The sequence below is a fragment of the Festucalex cinctus genome, chromosome 8 (assembly GCF_051991245.1).
Source record: "Festucalex cinctus isolate MCC-2025b chromosome 8, RoL_Fcin_1.0, whole genome shotgun sequence".
Taxonomy (NCBI): domain Eukaryota; kingdom Metazoa; phylum Chordata; class Actinopteri; order Syngnathiformes; family Syngnathidae; genus Festucalex; species Festucalex cinctus.
Window position 1 is genome coordinate 17,629,175 of NC_135418.1, and position 20,249 is coordinate 17,649,423.

The 20,249-nt window shown below is 39.2% G+C and overlaps 1 protein-coding gene across 2 annotated transcripts; it reads right to left on the minus strand.

Moving 5' to 3' along the window:
• Nucleotides 1-1,795: 1,795 nt before the first annotated feature.
• LOC144023977 (extended synaptotagmin-1-like) lies at nt 1,796-19,952 on the minus strand. 2 transcript variants are annotated; one of them, XM_077529976.1, is made up of 53 exons: nt 19,791-19,951; nt 19,277-19,685; nt 18,690-18,731; nt 17,614-17,748; nt 17,473-17,546; nt 17,310-17,382; nt 17,140-17,229; nt 16,917-16,972; nt 15,914-16,034; nt 15,665-15,841; nt 15,448-15,530; nt 15,241-15,289; nt 14,194-14,283; nt 14,031-14,126; nt 13,616-13,687; nt 13,443-13,529; nt 13,202-13,351; nt 13,009-13,119; nt 12,751-12,927; nt 12,588-12,673; nt 11,782-11,830; nt 11,589-11,678; nt 11,410-11,505; nt 11,262-11,333; nt 11,101-11,187; nt 10,684-10,830; nt 10,503-10,606; nt 10,250-10,424; nt 9,934-10,110; nt 9,652-9,734; nt 9,498-9,546; nt 9,314-9,403; nt 9,098-9,193; nt 8,306-8,377; nt 8,087-8,173; nt 7,865-8,011; nt 7,184-7,296; nt 7,027-7,105; nt 6,858-6,955; nt 6,662-6,779; nt 5,798-5,974; nt 5,424-5,506; nt 5,299-5,347; nt 5,134-5,223; nt 4,747-4,842; nt 4,589-4,660; nt 4,417-4,503; nt 3,124-3,270; nt 2,888-3,036; nt 2,672-2,803; nt 2,497-2,599; nt 2,374-2,423; nt 1,796-2,301 (listed from the first exon to the last, which is right to left on the minus strand). In XM_077529976.1, the coding sequence occupies exons 2-53, from the start codon at nt 19,634-19,636 to the stop codon at nt 2,274-2,276; spliced, it is 5,421 nt and encodes a 1,806-aa protein (XP_077386102.1). In that variant the 5' UTR covers nt 19,637-19,685; nt 19,791-19,951; the 3' UTR covers nt 1,796-2,273. The 2 variants fall into 2 exon arrangements, with proteins under 2 accessions (XP_077386102.1, XP_077386101.1); XM_077529975.1 differs by having other exon boundaries at nt 19,277-19,952.
• Nucleotides 19,953-20,249: the final 297 nt, after the last annotated feature.

Sequence of the window (20,249 nt, forward strand, 5' to 3'; positions counted from 1 at the left end):
ATGGTCGTTTTAAAAGAACGCCTTGGTTGTTTAAAAAAAAAATGCCTGACTATATATAGTTGTTTAAAAAAACAAACAAAAAAAGCCTTACTATACATGGTCATTAAAAAAAAAACAAAAAAACCTTGTTTAAAAAAGGCCTTAGTATAGATGGTTGTTTAAAAAAATGCCTGACTACACATGGTCGTTTAAAAAAAACAAAAAAAACAAAACAAAACACACCTTACTATACATGGACTTTTAAAAAAAGCATTATGGTCATTTTAAAAGAACGCCTTACTATACCTGGTCGTTTAAAAAAAACAAAAAAAAAACAAAAAAAACGCCTTACTATACATGGACTTAAAATAAAAAAAAAGAAGAAGAAAAAAAAAAAACGCCTTACTATACATGGACTTAAAAAAAAAAAAAAAAAAAAAAAAAAAAGGCCTTAGTATAGATGGTCGTTTTAAAAGAAGCCTTGGTTGTTTTAAAAAAATGCTTGACTATACATGGACTTTTAAAAAAAGCCTTATGGTCGTTTTAAAAGAACGCCTTACTATACCTGGTCGTTTTTAAAAAACAAAAACAAAAAAAAACAAAAAAAAAACGCCTTACTATACATGGACTTAAAAAAAAAAAAAGGCCTTAGTATAGATGGTGGTTTTAAAAGAACGCCTTGGTTGTTTAAAAAAAATGCCTGACTATACATGGTTGTTTAAAAAAAAAAAAAAAACCACCTTACATGGACTTTTCAAAAAGCCTTATGGTCGTTTTAAAAGAACACCTTACTATACCCATCCATCCATCCATCCATCTTCTTCCGCTTATCCGGGGTCGGGTCGCGGGGGCAGCAGCTTCAGGAGGGAAACCCAGACTTCCCTCTCCACAGCCACTTCAACCAGCTCCTCCGGTGGGATCCCAAGGCGTTCCCAGGCCAGCCGAGAGACATAGTCTCTCCAGCGTGTCCTGGGTCGTCCCCGGGGCCCTCCCGCCGGTGGGACATGCCCGGAACACCTCCCCAGGGAGGCGTCCAGGAGGCATCCGAACCAGATGCCCGAGCCAGCCTTACTATACCTGGTCGTTTAAAAAAACAAAAAAACAAAAATAAAAACACCTTACTACACATGGCTGTTTAAAAGAAAAAAAAACATGGTTCTTTAAAAAAAAAAAAGAAAAAAAAAAAGAAAAAAAAAAGCCCCGTCTTACTATACCTTGTTAAAAAACCCCAAAGAAAAACAAACACCTGCATTATCGTTTTAAAAAGCCAGCCTTACTATACATGGTTATCTTTTTTCTTTTCTTTTAATGCTTTACTGTGCATAGTCGTTTAAAAACAAAAAAAAACAAAAACACCTTAAAAAAACAAACTTACTATACATGGTTGTTTAAAAAAATTGCCTGACTATACATAAAAATAAAAATAGAATTACAAAAAAAAAAAAAGCTGCCTTATGATACATAATTCTCTTTTTTTAAATGCTTTACTATACATTGTTGGGAGGAAAAAAAACGCTATACTATACATGGTAATTTAAAGAAAAGACGCCTTACCATAACATTATCTTTTAAAAATAAATAAATAAAATGCCTACATGATAAAAAAACAAAACAAACGCCTGACTCTACATGGTCTTTTTTTTTTTTTTTTTTTTTTTAAAGACAAAGTGAAAATGATTAATTCCTTGACATTGTCAAACAGTGAGTCACAGAATGTTTTCTTTGGTCTGTTTGTAATAGTTCCTTGTCTGGTATACCTAATGTGTATGTATCCAGTGAATGTGTTCGAACATCAAAAATTACTCCACACAACAAATGAGATGCACAATATATATTTTAATGTCCATCTTCCAACACAAACAAAACACTTGTGTAGTCATTGCAAATATACACAACTCAAACAGCATTTTAACAGATGCAAAAAAAAAATGCAATCTTAGAAAAAATATATTTTTCAAAAGGAAACGTCAAACACAAGCGAGCAAGGTGCTGTAAATCAGCAGTAACACTGAAATGGCATTTTGAAGCGATACAACAAAGGTCTAAAAATAGATCTGCTCTTTGCATGTAACATGTTTTCAAGCCTTTTCATTCTTTTCCTTCAATCTCCCGTTTTTCTATTATTATTTTATTTTTGTCAAGCTCTCCTCTAGTCCGTACCTCGTGCATATGATGGTTGGTGTTATATGAGCGTTTTGAGTGCTTCCGTTATACGCAAAGTGAAAAAAGGGGAAGGCATCAAGTGAAAGCTGCAGCAGTGCCACGTTTGCGCCATGACATCATCAGCGGGTTAGTTACTCTGCTTCGTCCCTCAGAATGAACCTGGAATCAGCAGAAAATCGTTGATTGGTTCATTGTTTTAACATGCTTTTACTGTCGTTTTTGCGTGCTTACCACTCAGTGACACCAGGAACCAGATCCACCTCCGCCAACTCTATTTGCACCTACACAACAAGATGAACGTATTTGCTTAAGCACATTTACTTTAGTCAAACAAGTCCAGTCCATTGAAATCACCTGTCCAATGACGTCACGACTTCTGAATGAGGCCGCGTTATTCTTCACAGACACGCTGAGGTGCCTCAACTTCAGTTCCTCCACAGGCAGGTTGTATTCAAACCTGTAAGGGAAGTCGCCAAAGACGATATGAGGCAGCTAGCAACACAAAACGAAGAAAGAAAAGGTCACGTACCTTTCATTAAATTCCGGGTTGAGATCTCGTTTCTTCACAGCCGTCTTCTTCTTGGTAGCTTTGCTTTTGTCTGGCAGCAGCATGACGGAGACGTAGCCGTCGACGGCATCCTTACTGGGGCACAACAGACCTCTGTGCACAGACAACAAAAGCATTTTTAGCAGGGTACGCTACTACAACAGCATCCATTTTGTTGTGTATATCGTGCGTTGTTACCTGCAGGCGTGCACGATGACGACCATCTTTCCCTCTCTTGAATCATACGAAAGTGATAACTTGACCTGCCCGTTCCCAGATCCACCCCTGACATCAGCGCAAGGCAGATTCCCGCCATGGATCATCTCCACCATTTTGCTCTCCAGAACCTATTCAAGGGCAAAAAACAAAACAAGCAACACGAGTTGTCTCCTAGTGAATGTGACGTGCGCACTTTGAAGTGTTTTCATTCCCACCTTGAGTTCAAGCCTTAGCAGGACTTTGCTGTCAGGCGCCGCTCCGTCCAGATGGAACCACTGATCCAGGACCAGCTGTGGCTGTGCCAGCAGTTCCTTCACACCAACCACCAGAGAACCCATCGGCTGGTCCCAACCGCTGGACAACTGCAGTGCAAACAAAGGAATTACAACTTACTGTATATAGTACATATTATGGAGGACCAAAAATGCCCAAAAATAAATAAAGTGAAAATACAAACAGATATAAAAAAACATAATTCAAAAATTAGGTATGAAAAATAAATATAAATGGAAATAAAAACAACAAAAATATACAAATAAATAAAATTAAAAATAAATACAAAAAAAAACAAGATTAAAAAAAATTATTATAAAAAATGTGGAAATAAATACATAAATAGAATTAAATAGGACCCGTAGGACCGCGCCCTCATTTGAATAAAATTTTATGAAGCATTTCATGCTGGCAGCGTCTGCAGCATAAAAAAATAAAAAATAAATAAAGATGAGCAATGTTTTTAATTTGTTAATATTGAAATATATTTATATATTTATTTCGACATTTATTTTTCTATTTATTTTTCCTTTTTTCATTTATTATTTACTTAGATTTGTATAATTGTGTTGTTTTTATTTCCATTTATATTTATTTTCCATATTTAACTCATTTGCTCCCAGCCGTTTTCACAGAAGCAATCCCGTTCGCTCCCGGCTGTTTTACTGGATTTTGACTGATTTTGCAAGGCCCACAGAATACGTATTGTGTTCTAATGCTATAAAAACATGGAACCTATCAAAAGAAAGATTAAAGTCTCTTCTTTTATCAGGAAGAAAAAGCATGTTTCTACCCGTTTCCGTTTTGCAGCAATTAGCATTAGAATATAGCTAAGTTTAATCAATTTTCACAAATCTAGTTAGAATTGTAATTGAATTTTTTTTCCCCAACATGGCCCTGGTTGATCTCCTTTGCTCTGCTACCACCTGGTGGCCGTTTGTGTAATAACTTCCATTTCTGCAACCGTTCTTTGCAGTTGAAAGGCTGCATCAAAGCCTTCTGTCATAAAAAAAAATAAACAACGTATACACGTCTTTGGGACACTTAAAACATTTAAAAAAATATGTATTTCTGCGTTTTTGGGAGCAAATGAGTTAATTTTTGAATTACATTTTCACTTTTGTTTGTTTTTATTTTTTTATTTTGGCATTTTTGGTCCTCCATAGATAAGCAAATGAATGAATTAATATTGGAAATGTTTTCATAATAAAGCTCAGTGATGATACTGGCCTTACCTTGAGTACAAGCATCTGGTGTTGAGGGTCGCGCACAAGGAAGTAGAAAGACTCCCCCCATTGAGGATTAGTGCTGCGGTCGCATAGCTTGAAAAATATGCAGTAACAAAAGACAGCGAACATATTATGTCATAATTTCAGAATACATTCCATCACACTTTACGAGTCTCACCTGCGTTTTGTAGCTTGTGCCGCCAAGAATAAGCTCCGCTCCCGCTTTGGGCTCCTTTCCACTCTTCTTCAGCTGGAAAAATGGACCGGTACACGTTTTATTTACGACAATACTTCCTTGAGTCATTCAAATAGCATGAGAGGCCGCCGGTGACTTACGGGTAATGAGTGCGCTCGCTCCAAATGGACAAAAAGCAAAGCAGCAGAGGGGACGGCTTTGTTCTTAAACGACTGGAGAGACTGAAGCTGCACAACCTGCACAATGATTTATTTATTCATTTGGTACTTACGCATATAAAGCGAGGCATTAAAATAGCTTCATCAATATATTTCCCCTCTCATGGACCCAAATAAAGTCTTAAATTGTAAAAACAGTTGTCATGCAATACAATGCAGCATTTGTTTGAGATGAGGCGTTCCTTTTTCAAACAGGTCAATGAATTGAGTCACGGTCTATATTTGAGCACGAGTCCCCTAAGCATTATCTTTAAGACATTAACATCATTACAGTAAATTAGCATTGTTGTTGCAAATAAAAATCCAAACCTGGTCAAGTTGTTCCGAACGCGACACTGTAGGAACCCACTCCAGGATCAAGTGAAGCCGCCCGGACTTCACGTCATTCAAAGTGTACCACTGCAACACAAGTTAGGTTAGCTACTAATGCAAGAAAAATTAGAGAAAAATATAAACTGCAAAAAGTGGACCAACCTGATCTATGTATTGTGATCTGATGACCTCACTGAGTTTAATACTGAACCTAAGAGACATGACAACACACAAATAATCAATTATCTTCTATAGTATACTTTCAAGACTCGTACTACGACACGAACCTGCCCAGGAAGTCGTCCGAATCTAAATCTTTATCGAACACTTCAATTTGAATTTCCTGAACACTGCGAATGCTTAAAATTACCTGTAGAAGGAAAACAGAATACATATGTAAATCAAAGTCATCAAGTTCTGTTGTAATGTCTTTCATGATGTGGCTATATGTGCTTTTTTTTTTTCCAGGTTCACGCTGTGCTCCCCTTTTTAAAGGAGCAGAAGATGAGTCTTGTTTATGTTTCTTGGACAATTGAAACATGAACCAAAATATGAGTTGAAATTAGCACAAACATTATGTTGCAGGTCACATTGAAGGACTTTGTAGGTCAACGTGACCTAGCAACAATATTGAGTGTAAAAGAGGCTTCACCACGTTTACCTCATACATCTCATTCCACGTGGGGTTGAGATTCTCCTTGACGACATGGCTCTTGAATGTAACCTGTCCAACGCTCATCTTGACGTAGGGGTCGCTCTTGCCCTTCACCATGCCCCCCATCAGGTTGTCCTTGGCAACCAGACTCTGGGCTTCCAGTAGGTGAATCCTCAGCAACGCCTGCAGCGTGTGAGATCAACACACAGCAATTATTATACTGTATAGTGTTACCTCGTTTATCTCGGGCTCATCTTTTGCGGCCTCGCTGTTTTGCAGATTTTTTACAACGTGCTTTTTTTTTTTTTTTTTGCTGACTTACGGTCAAAATGCCTGCTGTGCATTAAAAAAAACAAAGCTAGACTTTTTCACAGTAGTGTAAATGTACAAAATAATATAAAATATAAACAAAATACTTGTCATAAAAATCTTAAAAGCATTAAACAAAAATAAAACTAGAATCTGGACTCCATAATTTCTATTTTTTGGCTCCTTTTTTTTCTAAGCAAATTTCTCTAAGCATAAATCTTTTGTCTTGCCAGATCAGATCGACACAAAGCACCAAGAACAGTTTCACAATAACAGTTACAAAAAAACAACAACAAAAAAACAAACAAACCTGGAAGTGGCCCACTGATTCACTGCTATTGAAAAAAAGCACCAAACCCACATGACGTTGATTCGTCAGAATGAGGAAGGCCACTCACTAAAATATTGATTTATTTGAATTAACCTTTGCTGGAATCGAATATTTGACATTCTGCTTTAAGTTTCAACACTGTACTGACTTATTCAGGCAGTAACTTAGCAACTATTTAAAAAAATAACTATTGTATTTGACTGGCTAATTATTATAAACATCAGACCGACCTCAGAGCCAAAGTCCCGGCCGGGGGTTGTGTGCTGTGGAGAAACATCTTCTTTGGGCTTCAAGGGCTCAGCAGGAGGACAAGGCACTGTGACGTGGGCCTGCTCATCCTGACCAGCACTAAAACACATACACAAATTTATAAATGTTTGTGTTCAAATGTGGCAATGAATCAAACACTGAATTTTACACGCTTACTCTTTTGTCATCACATCCTGTATTTCCTCGTCATCTGCATGACGTTGATGATCTAACGGCATTTGGTGCTCTTCTGCATCTGCTTGATCGTCCACCAACTGAGGCACATTTAATGCATCAAATGAAGGTGAAACTAGACACATCTTAACATTAAAGTGCTCTGACTCATCGAAACTTCTGGAGACTGACGTGTAAAGAACTTTGCATCATCTTCTGGGTATTTCATCTGGCTTGTTACTATAGCAGGGCTAACAAAACACGCTGTGGTAAGCAAACATTGTTTTGTTTTGTTTTTAAGCCAGTGAAATGCTAAATAAAACACTCACTCCTCTAATGGCAGCCTTGATCCATCTTCATCCTTCTCAGTGGCGACCTCGACCGTCTGCTTTGAAGCGAGACCACAAGGCTGTGGGGCTTCAGTCATCCTCGAGTTCAATATCTGGTTTCAAAAAAAAATAAAATAAAAAAAATACAAACAGTCACAACATTAGGTCTACAATTTCAATATGCATGATTTTTTTTTTACTCAATACACTGAAGATCTCCGCCAGGGGCTAAACTATCTTGAATATATCGGATTAAATTAATTGATAACAGTATGTGATAGGCGATAACATTCCACCCTGTAGGGGGCAGTGGTAGGCACTACAACGTGAATACACTGCAAGTAAATTTTAGCGCAACTTTATCTTCAGAATTTGCTGCTTCACTTGGCCCTGATAGTGATATTAAATTCCAGAATGCGTCCTTGTATCGCTTATTGAATGCCTGAATGTGAGTGCTCTGCTTATCTGTGTGGTGTACAATCAAAATATGCAGAAGAGTGAAAATGTCATTTTGGGGGATAAAAACTAGTACCAAAAAAAAAAAACATACCTGGATTTGCCTCAAACTTATTTTGTATTTACTAACTTATCAAAACATTCGATGAACACAAAACCTCAGTTATGATTGACACTGCAAGAGTGATGATGATGATGATGATGATGATGATGATATTCTCCCACCTTGAGTTCAGCCCTGAGTAGGAGCTCACTCTCAGGCAATGCACCATCCAGAGGCATCCACTGATCCAGGACCAGCTGGGGTTCTGACAGCAGCTCTTTTACAGGAAGCACCAGTGAGCCCATTGGCTGGTCCCAAGCACTAGATAACTACAGACAAAATACAATCACAACATTACACTCTGATAAGAGATATGCTTTTGATACGACGAATATTTACTGTACCTTGACGACAAGCATTTCCTCAGCAGGGTCGTGGACCAAAAAATAGAAGGCCTCGTTCCACTCGGGTGACCGCGTGCGATCACAAACCTTCGCACATGAGCAGGAGGGAACAAGATTAAATCCCTATAATTAGCTTGCTTGTGGTAGCATGTTCACTGTAAAGTCATAAATAAACATCCTTGTGGGCAAAATATGCAGGTACTGCCTGATTTGCCGTACCTTAGTTTTGTAGGTTGTGTTTCCAAAAACAAGCTCCGCCCCAGCCTTTGGCTCCTTTCCACTTTTCTTAAACTGGACACAGAAAGACACATTATGTTACACATCGTAATGTATTCATCAAATGCTTTTAAGGCTGATTTCATTTTGGAATTGCAAAAAAAATTTTAACATGTTTTTTCACACTTGTGCCATTATGTGTAAAACTTGCAGTTTGTCACACAAACATTCTCATTATTCAAGGGATATTTTTTTATGTTGTTGTTTACCCTCACGTTTTTTTTGTGTGGAAAATACATCGGATTGGATTTTTATTCAAATTGAGTTTATCTGCATTATTTGAAGATTTGGGGGATTAATTTATTACATTTTTCCAACAATGCATTCCAATGGGTGTCAAATATATATGGAGAGGCTCGGTCCCCTGTATTTGTGGTACTGTGTGATCAGATTAGAAATTTAACAATTTCATGCCGATCAGCAGAGAATTCAGTCACGTTCCTGATCTTGAATCAGACCACACAACTTCATCCACTTTGTGATCAACAACAGGCCGCCAACATAAGAACTGTAACAGTTTGTAACACTGCAGTCGTGTTAAATTTCACAAATTGTTTTTTTTTATAAATACAATTTAACAAAATTTATAATAATAATAATAATAATAAGTGATTTTACCTTAAATTGTTTTAACATGAATTTTTCCTCCTTTGGGGATTGTTAAAGATATTTGATTTTAGAGGAGCTCTTTGTCAATTAACACACATCTAGTAATAGTGCAAAGAAGTGACTCACAGGCAATGAGTGTGCTCTGTCCACATAAACGAAGAGCAGAGCTGCAGACGGAACTGTCTTGTTCTTGAACGACTGCAAAGACTGCAGCTGCATCACCTGGAAAATACACAGAACATTAATAAACACATGGCAAATATAAACAATTGTCTAACAATGCATTATTTGGAAATAAAGTATGTTATATTCATGTGCAATATGGGCAATGCAGGTTCTTACTTTGTCAAGGGTTCCATTATGGGACACTGTTTGGACCCATTCCAGTATGAGACGGACACGGCCAGACTTAACATCATTCAGAGTGTACCACTGCAAAAAAATAAAAAATAAATAGAAATGCCAGCATGTACTGAGCAAAAATAAAATGATAGATATTAAAGACGCAGGCTGGGTGTCGACTCACCTGGTCTGTGTACTGGGAACTAATGATGTCCGCCATACTGATGTTGACCCTGTTGACAATAGCGCTTCGATTATTTAGTGGTTGATGGTGTGTCTGTCAAATGTGCTGAGGGGTCTCTCAGGCCTTTGCTGGACAACCGTCATCACATCCTCACCTTCCTAAGAAGTCATCTTTGTCCATGTCTTTGTCATATAGCTCCACGTGGACATCCTGTCCAGACTGAGGCCTCATCACCACCTTTTGGAACCCAGAGAAGAAGATAGTAGATTACTGTTTACATTACCTATAAAATACATTTCAACCAAACCTTTTGGGATTAATACTCGAGAATCAATGCAACAGTACTCTACAGAGTTAAATGAGCAACTGCTACGGTAATTCAAGATCACTTCACTGAGATAACGCCACCAAATTTTATCTGAATCATGCTAAGCACCTGATACATCTCATTCCAGACGGGGCTGAGATTCTCCTTGACAACGTTGCTTTTAAAAGCGGCCTCGCCAACGGTGATCTTTGCATAGGGGTCACTTTTGCCCTTCTTCATACCCCCCATCAGGTTGTCCTTGGCAACCAGATCCTGAGCCTCCATAAGGATGATTCTCATTAGCCCCTACAAGGAGGAGAAGAGTGATTTCACAAATGCTGAAGATTATCTCAAGATCACTCATTTCTGTAGTTATTTAATGTTTTGCTGCTATAATACAACAAAAATAGACAAAAGTATTAAGACATGCCTCCGTCTATATTACCTCACTGGCAAAGCTAAGGTCTGTTGAAGTATGAGCAGGTTTCACCACAGCAGGACACGATTCTTCTTCTTTTGTATCTTGTGTCAAATCAGCTGCAGGCGTCTTTACATCATCCTCTTCATGCATCATCACTTGCGGGACAAGAGTCTCTACTGGTGCAACCACTGAACTTGACCTAAAAACACACACTTAGCATCAGAGGCTAAGAATAAAAAGTAAGAAGTGAGACTAGACTTTCGGGGTATACGCTCACTTTTGGATCACGTCACCCTCACGCTTCTGCTGATCAGGAAAGCGGTTTGATTCTTTCACCTGTGCTTGACCACTGGCACGCGGACACTTGCTTGGAATCAGCATCTGCGTCAGACAAAACAATATGAACATTTGAAAGGACTTCAAATTTGAAGGATATATCCAAATGAAAGCTTTCCTACCTTGAGTTCAGCCCGGAGGAGAATCTGACTCTCAGGGGAGGCCCCGTCCAGATGGAACCACTGATCCAGGACTAGCTCTGGCTCAGCGAGCAGCTCTTTAATGGGAACCACTAAGGAACCCATGGGCAATGTCCAGCTGTGGGAGAGCTGGAGAAAAACAAGTGTTAGCACAACACTAGCGCTCTCTTTGAACAAAATCTAAAGCCATAAAATACATTATCAATTTTAATTTGGTGAACGTATAGACAGAAGAGCTGATTAGAGTCACATGAACAAAAAGTTAAATTATTTTATTTTTTGACTCATCAGACCACAACTACTACATCTAGGACTGGTCACAGTCAGATGGAATTTAACTAACTATACTCGCAAAAACATGACATGAATTGCACTTGAAAAGATTTACTGTTTGACTACCTTGACAAGAAGAATATCCTCTCTGGGATCACGGACCAAGAAGCAGAAGGCTTCATACCACTCGGGTGATATAGAGCGATCACACACCTGCAGCAGAGATGAGAGTCCCATTATTGTGATTTCTACATTATTGTCAGTGAAAAGACAAGGAGGAGCCTCACGGTCGTTTTGCGGGACATTTCTCCAAGAACGATCTCTGCTCCCACTTTTGGCTCTTTTCCACTCTTCTTCACCTGTTCATATGTAAATTACGGGTAATAATAAACACAGAGCATGTGTCTAGTGTGTTACATCCTTCAACAAACTTACTGGTAAACCATCTGCCTGTTCGATGAAGACAAACAGAAGACTTGCAGATGGGACGGCCTTGTTTTTGTAGGACTGCTTGGAATAGAACTGAAGAACCTTTAAGAGACACAAAAGAGCAAGTGAATCATAATTCAGCATTATTGTTTTCATGATGACATCGTTTCTGCCGAAGTACCAACCTGATCCACTTGGTCTGCTTCTGAGACTGTTGGAACCCATTCCAGTACCAGGTGAACCCGACCGGACTTGACATCATTGAGAGTGTACCACTGATAAATGAACACACACAACCGCAGTTATTTTAATAATACAAACGAGATAGCGTATTCTCTCCTGATTTCCAAGCAAAATAAAATATGTGCGTGCTTGTACCTGATCAGTGTACTGAGAATCAATGATGTCCTTTAGATTGATCTTCAGTCTGTATTTTGGGGCAAAGTGAGATTAGTTTACATTCCAAATTAGTACGCTCTAAAAACAATTGGGTCAAAAATAACCTAATTATGGGTTAGTAGATCATCTTCTTGCATTAACTTGACCCAACTTGCTGGGTTGTTGTGGGGAAAAAAATAAATAAAAAAATTATACAACAACGCAGAAGCCTAATCATCTACTAGGGTCAATTTGACCCAACTTTCTGAGTTGTTTTGTAATAAAATATAAATAAACATAATAATAAACATAATAATAATAATAATAATAATAAATAAATAAATAAATAAATAAATCAACCCAGAAAGTTGGGTCAGATCATCTACTTGGGTCAATTTGACCCACCTTTTGGTTTAAAAAAAAAAAAAAAAAAAAAAAAAAAAAAAAAAAAAAAAAAAAAAAAAAAAAAAAAAAAAAAGTCACTTGTGTAAAACAACCCAGAAAGTTGAGTCTGATCTCTACTTGATTAATTGCCTTGTTAATTTGGCCAAACTTTCTGTGTCGTTTTGCAATAATAATAATAATAATTTTGTATAAAACGGCCCAGAAAGTTGAATCAGATCGTCTAATTTGACCCAATTGGGCCATTTTGTATAAAACAACCCCCAAAAAATTGTCAAATTGACCCATGAAGTAGATTGGTCCATTTTTTATTTTATTTTTTAAATCCATAATTGGGCTACATTTGACACGGCTGTTTTTAGAGTGTAATAAAATGTGCATCAATACATATAATATGGCGCTACCTGCCCATGAAATCATCCTTCATGTCCATGTCTTTATCAAACACTTCCAGATGTAGCTCCTGACCAGGCAACTGTGTTAAAATCACCTGAGGGGAATAAAGTTATTATTTCAAAAGCTATAATCATCGAGAGTTCCTTCAACTGATTGCGTCCATTTGTTTACCTCATACATCTCATTCCAGGTGGGGTTCAGTTTGGCCTTGATGACTTCACTTGTGAATGTTTCCCCGCCTATATTGATCTTGACATAGGGGTCACTCTTGCCTTTCACCATGCCGCCCATCATGTTGTCTTTAGGAACAAGATTCTGCCCAGCCAGCAGGTGGATTCTAAGCAGCCCCTGGAAACACAAGTGATTCGAAATGAGTCCGACGAGGGCGAGAAATCGAGGTGTATGACCAGCTGGTGGATGCATCGTTACCTCTGTGGCAAAGCTGGAGTGTGGAGAAGTCTCCTGGGGCAACTGTTTGCCTCCAGATTCCAGGTGAGATGACACTTCCGCTGTGATGCGTTCCTCATCTAACCACAGCATCTGCAATGTTTGGAAGAGAAATCGAACATTTCTGATACCCAAGTCGTAAATGTGTGTAATTCCACGAGTGACTGCAATTTACCCTGAGAACAGCGTTGATATAAATACGACTGGCTGATCCAGAGTTGTCCAACTGGAACCACTGGTCCAGAGAGAGGCCAGAAGTGGACAGGATGCGAGACAGAGGGAGGGTCAGACTGCCCAATGACTGCACGCGGTCAACATCCTTCACCTGGTTCACACAGTTCGAAGACAATGTTCAACAATTTTGTATGGATCTCATTACATTGTGCAGACGTACCTCATATTGTGAAAATTGTTACCTGAATGTCAATATCCTGTTTGCGTGGATCCTGGATAAAAAAGGTAAACGCTTCTTCCCACTCTGGATTGATGGTTGTGTAACATGTCTTCAACGGATAATAAACAGAAGAAGCAGTTACAGTCATAGGACTAATAAATGCAACATCATATGTGACACTATAATTTAATCAACCTTGCTCTCCCTTGTGATGTCCTGCACAGATAACTGCACCATAGGGTTAGGCTCTTTATTCCCCCTTTTCATCTAGAAAAATGCAAGAAGATTTGTTTTTTATGAATAAACAATAGCGCATATGAACTGAAGCAGTGAAATAGTTGAAAAAAAAAGTGTGGAAATTCACCAGCAACTAGTATAAAGGCAGCAAGCAATCTATGAGTCACATTTAAGGAGGCAAAGTTCTACAGTAAGACCACAATGAGTTCCACACATTTGTCACGGGGGGAGGGGCTAAAAATAGCCACACTCGAGCCTGTGATTGGGAGCAGGGTTAGAAGCCGCAAGAACAACTGTGTAGAATGCAAGACAGATGGCAAAGAGCGGCATCATTGTAACCACACAGGAAGCAACCGTGATCAAGTTGACTCACTGGAAGCGCTTCAGCTTTGTCAAGATAGACCACCAAAATGGCCGAGGAGGGCGGGTCCGCAGTCTTGCTGGTCACACTCTCGTTCCGCTTCAGGATCTGGAATGGGAAAAGTTCCGGTGAATGTTTCTAACCTAAATTGACATTAAGGTGGAAAATAAGACACCTGTTCAAGTCGATCAGTGGTCGGCATCAAGGCCAACCACTCCAATCTGAGATGGACCCGACCTGAAGGAGTATCTTTCAAAGGGAACCACTGAGGACACAAGAACATCATGAGACTACTTCACAAAACCTACAGAGATTTAAAAAAAAAGAAAAAAAAGCAGCAATTGCAAAGTAAAATCTGCCTTATAAAGATAAAGATGTTCATTGAGCAAACTATTGCAGATCTATAAATGTAACAGGAGTATATAAAGTATTGAAATAGTGGATTTTTTTTTCAACATCATACTGAGAGTTTGCTCAATAATGTAACCATAACTACAAGTACATTGATAAAAATAATAATAAACATGTTAAGTTTTTTACAGCTAATCTATCAACGAAAAATGAGTAAAGAAAAATAATATATAGTTTATATGTAGTTTGTCTGCATCGTTTCTTAAAGGGGAAGTCACCCCCCCCCCCCCCCCAAAAAAAATAAAAAATTAAGGTAGTGTAATATGAGTTAAGAAGCAAAATCGAGCTGTTTTTATCAATATCAGAAGGCGGCCATTTTGCTGTTGAGTGAAAATGACACAGATGATCATGTCGCAGTTGACTACCAATCACAGCTCAGCATCAGAAAACAAGTGAGCTGTGATTGGTTGTTGCCTGAGCCCTGAGAAACTGTGATGTCATCTTCAGTCGACAGCAAGTGGCAAAATGGCCGCCCCTGAGATGGATAAAAATGACTGGATTTTGCTTCATAATTCATATTCCACAAATGTAATAATATTAATCAGTATTTCATGTTTAGATTAGTGATTAGTATATAACATATTTTCAATAAATATTTAAGGTTGATTTACCCTTTAAAACATAAACATTATGTGTATGCCTTATACAGTTTGGGGGAAAAAAAAACTTTTGCCACAAATTGCCAGCTATTTTCCATAAATTTTCGTGAACGTGTCAAAAAAGTCCAACTAAATATTGCCAAATGTTCTAAGCTCAACTTTCCAGCGTTTCTACTGTGCAAATAATGATGAGAAATTTAAAACCACATTACATTATCCACGGCAATGGACTTCTTCACAATGCCCAAATCCAATTTGGTCCTAAGTAGAAGAAAAACAAAACATTATTTTTTTTTTTTAAATACCTACAACTCTAGGAAAAACAAACAAATGTGATTCTTTCATCATTGAGTGATTGAAATGGCATTAAACACACAAACACAAATTACAACACAACAACATGAATGATGTACATCTACCTGCCCAGGAAATCATCCTGGTCTGGATCTTTATCATAAACCTCCACCTCCAGTTCCTGACCAGGCACTTCATGGACTATCACCTGGTGCACCAGACACACGTACCAAGAAATGTATACAGACAGAATGGTTGGGAAAATGGCTGTGGAGTCACACTGAATGAAGGAACCCGCAACACTGAACGCCAGTCCCATAATGAGCCCTCCATCTTCCTTACCTCATACATCTCTCCCCACTTGGGCGAGTCCGTGTTGTCAAAGTGGTGGGAAGTGAACATCTGAGGACCCACCCGCAATATGGCGTAGGGGTCTGACAAGCCCGCCATAACCCCTTTCACGTAGCTGTCCTTTGCGGCTAGATTCTGGGCCTCCACCAGGTGGATGCGCACCACACCCTTTACGGATAATAACGACAGCGTTGGATAGGATAGACATGGAATGTATCGTCATGAGTATTGAGTTGTTACCCTGGGTAAAGGCGAGCGAAGATGCGCCACATGCAGGTTTGGAACCAGCGGGACGACAAGACGGTTGGGCAACACCAAGAAGGAGGCGATGGCATCCATGATCATGCTGTCAGACATGACGCTGAAAACAAACCACTAGCATTACAAAGATGTCACAATACTAGATTTAAAGATTGCGTGGTTGTAAGTTACCTTTCAAAAAAGTTATTTTCTATTTTCCAATAATAGTAGCCCATTCCTGCCAGTAATAAAAAAAATAAATGTGTCTTTGTAGGGCCCAAGCAGCAACCACAATAGGGATTATTATTATTAGCATTCCCAGTTGTGTCACTTAAATCTGTGAAAATTTTAAGGCAGATGTGACAGCCCAAGACCTACAAAAAATAAAAAAAATAAAAAATAAAAAATACTATTCATAGGCCCAACCTAACAGGAAGTCCGTCATTTTGATTTTATTTTGGAATATGGCATCATTGTTGCCCTTCTATGGCGGTCATATTTTAAAGAACTTCTCCTAGAAAATGTAGATGATCATCTTTAAACTTCGTGTTTCATCTAAAGATGTTTAAGAAAAGTTACTGAAAACTTTTTATTTCGTCGCACACTGTTGCCGTGGCGACATGTTATCATGTTGACATAGTTCAAAGAAAAATGAAGCTATTTTTCAGGGTCTAACCTAGGCAGATACTCATGAAACTTTGCACACACCTAAGACCTGGCCAAAACATTGATATTTTAGAAGTTTCAACCCCAATGTGCTCTAGTTTTTGTTTGTTTGTTTGTTTGTTTGTTTGTTTGTTTTAGCCTGCTGATGTGGGCTACCTTAAGATTCTCCCTTTTTTTTTTTTTTTTTTTTTTAAACTAGCCTACGGTGTTATCTTAAATTAGCACTAGCTAACAATGCTGCCAGTATTACCTTCTAAAAACCAGCACATATTTGCATTTCATATGTTTCATTTTCTACTTTATGTGAACAATGCGAGGTTATCTGATCACAACTCACTTCAGTCCAGGAATATCCAACATATTAGTCAATCCAGTCCAGTTGATATCTAGGTTCTGGGATGACATAAATGTAAGAGATGTAAACAAACACTGCAAATCAATCAAGATGGGAGTCGATATTCGAACAATACCAGACACACAATACTCATAAGAGAGGGTTGGGGGAGGAGTGTGCAACAAGGAAAGGACAAATAAAGGTGAATGTAGACAGATCGACCTACGGGTCTGCGGATGAAGAACATAGTGACTGCGCCCACAATGGGCACATCTCCAATCAGAGGTTCCAAAATGACTCGCATCATCCCATTCAACTATGTCAACACAGAGAGGAAATAAATGTGACATCTGCAGGGAGATTTATACAATATTTCGCGTGACGATGATGACTCACTTGTATTCCCTTGACTCCAGCTTTGCAGAAGTATCTCTTGACTTCCACGTTGATCTCTACGTTGCCAACAAAGCTAAGAGGAACAGGTCACCCACATTTTTTTTTGTTTAGCATTTTAAAATATGTGATGCAAAATTGTCCCGAGCGTGAGGTAACATTTTACCTGATATAAAGATCAAGTAGGACCTGTCCTTTGTCATTCTCTGTGTGCGCCTTGATCCCTACCACCTTCATGGCCTGCAGCAAAACAAAAGCTCAAGTTCAACACGGCTAACTCGTAGCATCAAAGCAAAAATGATGTCACCTTGTCGCCCATGTCCACTTTAGTGAAGCTGAGCGTCTGGAGGTGGCTGCTTGAGGCTCGGATAGACGGAGCGATGGTCTCCACCAGGAGCTTCTCCAGGTACTGGCCCACAAAGGGCCACACCTGCTGCAGCACCTACAACAACACATAGCATATGGAATTAGCTATAAGCTGTATAGTTTGTCCTGTTTTCTGAGCCACAGGGCAAGATCACCAGTGACACAGTTCTCACAACTTTTTCAAATATTTTCAGCTCACGAGTCAACCATCTTCGAAATGTAGTGCAGTTCTACAAAATAATATACACACGAGATTAATAAAGTTAAGTCAGTGTATGTATTAAAACAGTAAAGTACAAAACTACAGGTTTATTATGTAAGTTTTAAATCTGCAAATTGTGTTAAATGAGCAGCTGACACCTTATGAACAACATAACTGCTCAGCTCAATGGTGTGTGTTTTTTCCATAGACAATTACTGTTGCCATGAAAACACATTCTAGTCCCACGGGGGAAAGAATGATAAGCAGGCACAGAGTTTGCGTTGTGTGTTGGTCTGTGTGACTTTATAAAAGGTTGGCAACAAATGGCATAAATGGAGAATGAGTCATCAGATGCCCGCTCACGTGGAGGACTCAGTGTCCTAGTAGCAGACTCAAAACTCCACATTGTCTGCCGCTAATATCTTGTGATCATATTAGTTATTTTTCTATGACTTTATAATCAACGGAATGAGGGGAAGGAGAACGTCTGGACAAAGCCAGCTGTTTCTGTTTCTTCATGTGGGGGGCAGCTCCTCCCCCTTCCTGTGAGCAAGGCCGCAGTAAAATGGAAACGTTGAGTGGGTTGGCTTGACTGACTGGCACAAATACTGTACTGCTGCTGCATTTGCAGTACAAGACTGTGTGGCAGCAGCAACAACGAAGGGGGTGTTTCCCTTCCTGCCCGTAATATGGCCGCAGCCAAGCAAGCATCACATGTCAATGCAGAAGCATCAGTCAGCACAGCAGCTGTGTTTGATCCCATGTGCGCTTTAATAAAAAGGTCAAACTGATTTTTATTTTTTTATTTTTTTTACCTTATTCAGCCATTCAACTTTCTCAACGTCCGGAAAGTTGACCTGTAGTGAAGAAAAAAAATGACATACTGTAGTTAAAATGTATTTAAACAAAAACATAACTGAATAGAAGTGAATGCTTTATATCACATGGTAACTTAATTTTACGTAACTTAAAGGATTGATTGGTTAACAGCTTTCTCTCCATGCATTTCATGAACGCTAAGGAGAAGCCTCAGTGTGCACATTTCCATTTTCTTCACTATGCTTGATGCATTCTGTCTGTTTGCCAACTGCATCTTGGAAAACCACTCAGACAGCAAGTATCCACAAGGACCTCACTCAGCTGGGTGTGGCCTCAGAAGAACTTGTGGCAATCTGCATGTCCATTTTAGGCTCATGCTGACTGCTGACAGATAGGCCTACATTGATTCCACTTTGAGAGAAGGATTAACTTAAACTGATGTTTTTTAATTCAGCTCATCTTCCATTTAAGATAATGTAAATGTTCACTTATTTAGAGTGATGCTGACAAGTATTTTATACAAAATGTCAATTTTTTTTGGGATGCCATGAGTGTTTATACATGTGCGAGGAACACGTCTTACCCACGCAGGCAGGTCTCGCTTTATTTTGGACATTTTCAAGCTGCCGAGCTCCTGCTCGTCGCCGAGCAGCTGCATGGCCGACCTGAGCCTCTCTTCTTTGGCCTCCCGAGCGTGCTTCCATCCCGTGTACACCATCATACCGCACACAAGCAGACTGGTACTGACTCGGTAGTAGCCGGCCAGGTAGACGGGAAGCAAAGCGCCCAAGCACTTCCCAAAAGTCCACAGCACCGCCACGGCGTTAATCCCCTTGGCCCGGGGAAGAGGCTGCACTTCGCCGCCGTAAGTCGACGCACTCATCTCGGGCTTGTCTGGGCCCGAACCTTCGGTGTTTTTCAGCTCCGATTTGTCGCCCTGCATTGTTCCTTAAATCTTTGACGTCCCAGATGAATGCTTTACTAAACAACGTCTGGAATAAAAAAATACCAGTTAAAGAGCTTCTTTATAATGACTTACTTAATACGCCGACATCCCAATGCGTCAGGCACCCCTTCAAGTAAAAGTAATCAAGTACCGAAACGCGATTCCTCGCTGTAATTAGTTTACCGCATATTTATTGCGATTGCTAAATCCGCCTAGTTGAGGTGGTTTTGCGGTTGGATTTGCACAAGTCGACGCGGACCCGAGTTCTGCTTCTTCCTTCCCCAGTCCCGTTATCGCAATGAAAACACGCCCTCTGGAACAAAATATGCATCCTTGACTGCGAGTGGACCAACCACGATAAATCCATTTGACCGAACTGTATGCTGCAGTTTGGAGAAGACTTTTAATTATGCATATTGCAGTCTAAGTAGTAGAATCACTCAAGTTTTGTCGATTGTTAATGCGTAGTTTTTTTTTCTCCCCCGTTGCAACCGTGTAGAATTGCACTCAATATTTTGCATGTCAAACCACAATAAACGTGTTAAAAAAAAAAAAAAAAAAAAACTAAGCACGTTTATTTAAACGTAACCCAATTTATTAACAGCATTAA

Bases quoted from the DNA above. Each gene is read 5' to 3' on its own strand.
- LOC144023977 (XM_077529975.1), bottom strand. From the start codon at position 19,636: ATGCAGGGCGACAAATCGGAGCTGAAAAACACCGAAGGTTCGGGCCCA. The intron at 4,504-4,588 runs GTGAGACTCGTA...ATATTTTTCAAG, and splicing joins GCACAAGCTACAAAACGCAG to CTATGCGACCGCAGCACTAA. The intron at 2,804-2,887 runs GTAACAACGCAC...GTCTGTGCACAG, and splicing joins GTCATCGTGCACGCCTGCAG to AGGTCTGTTGTGCCCCAGTA.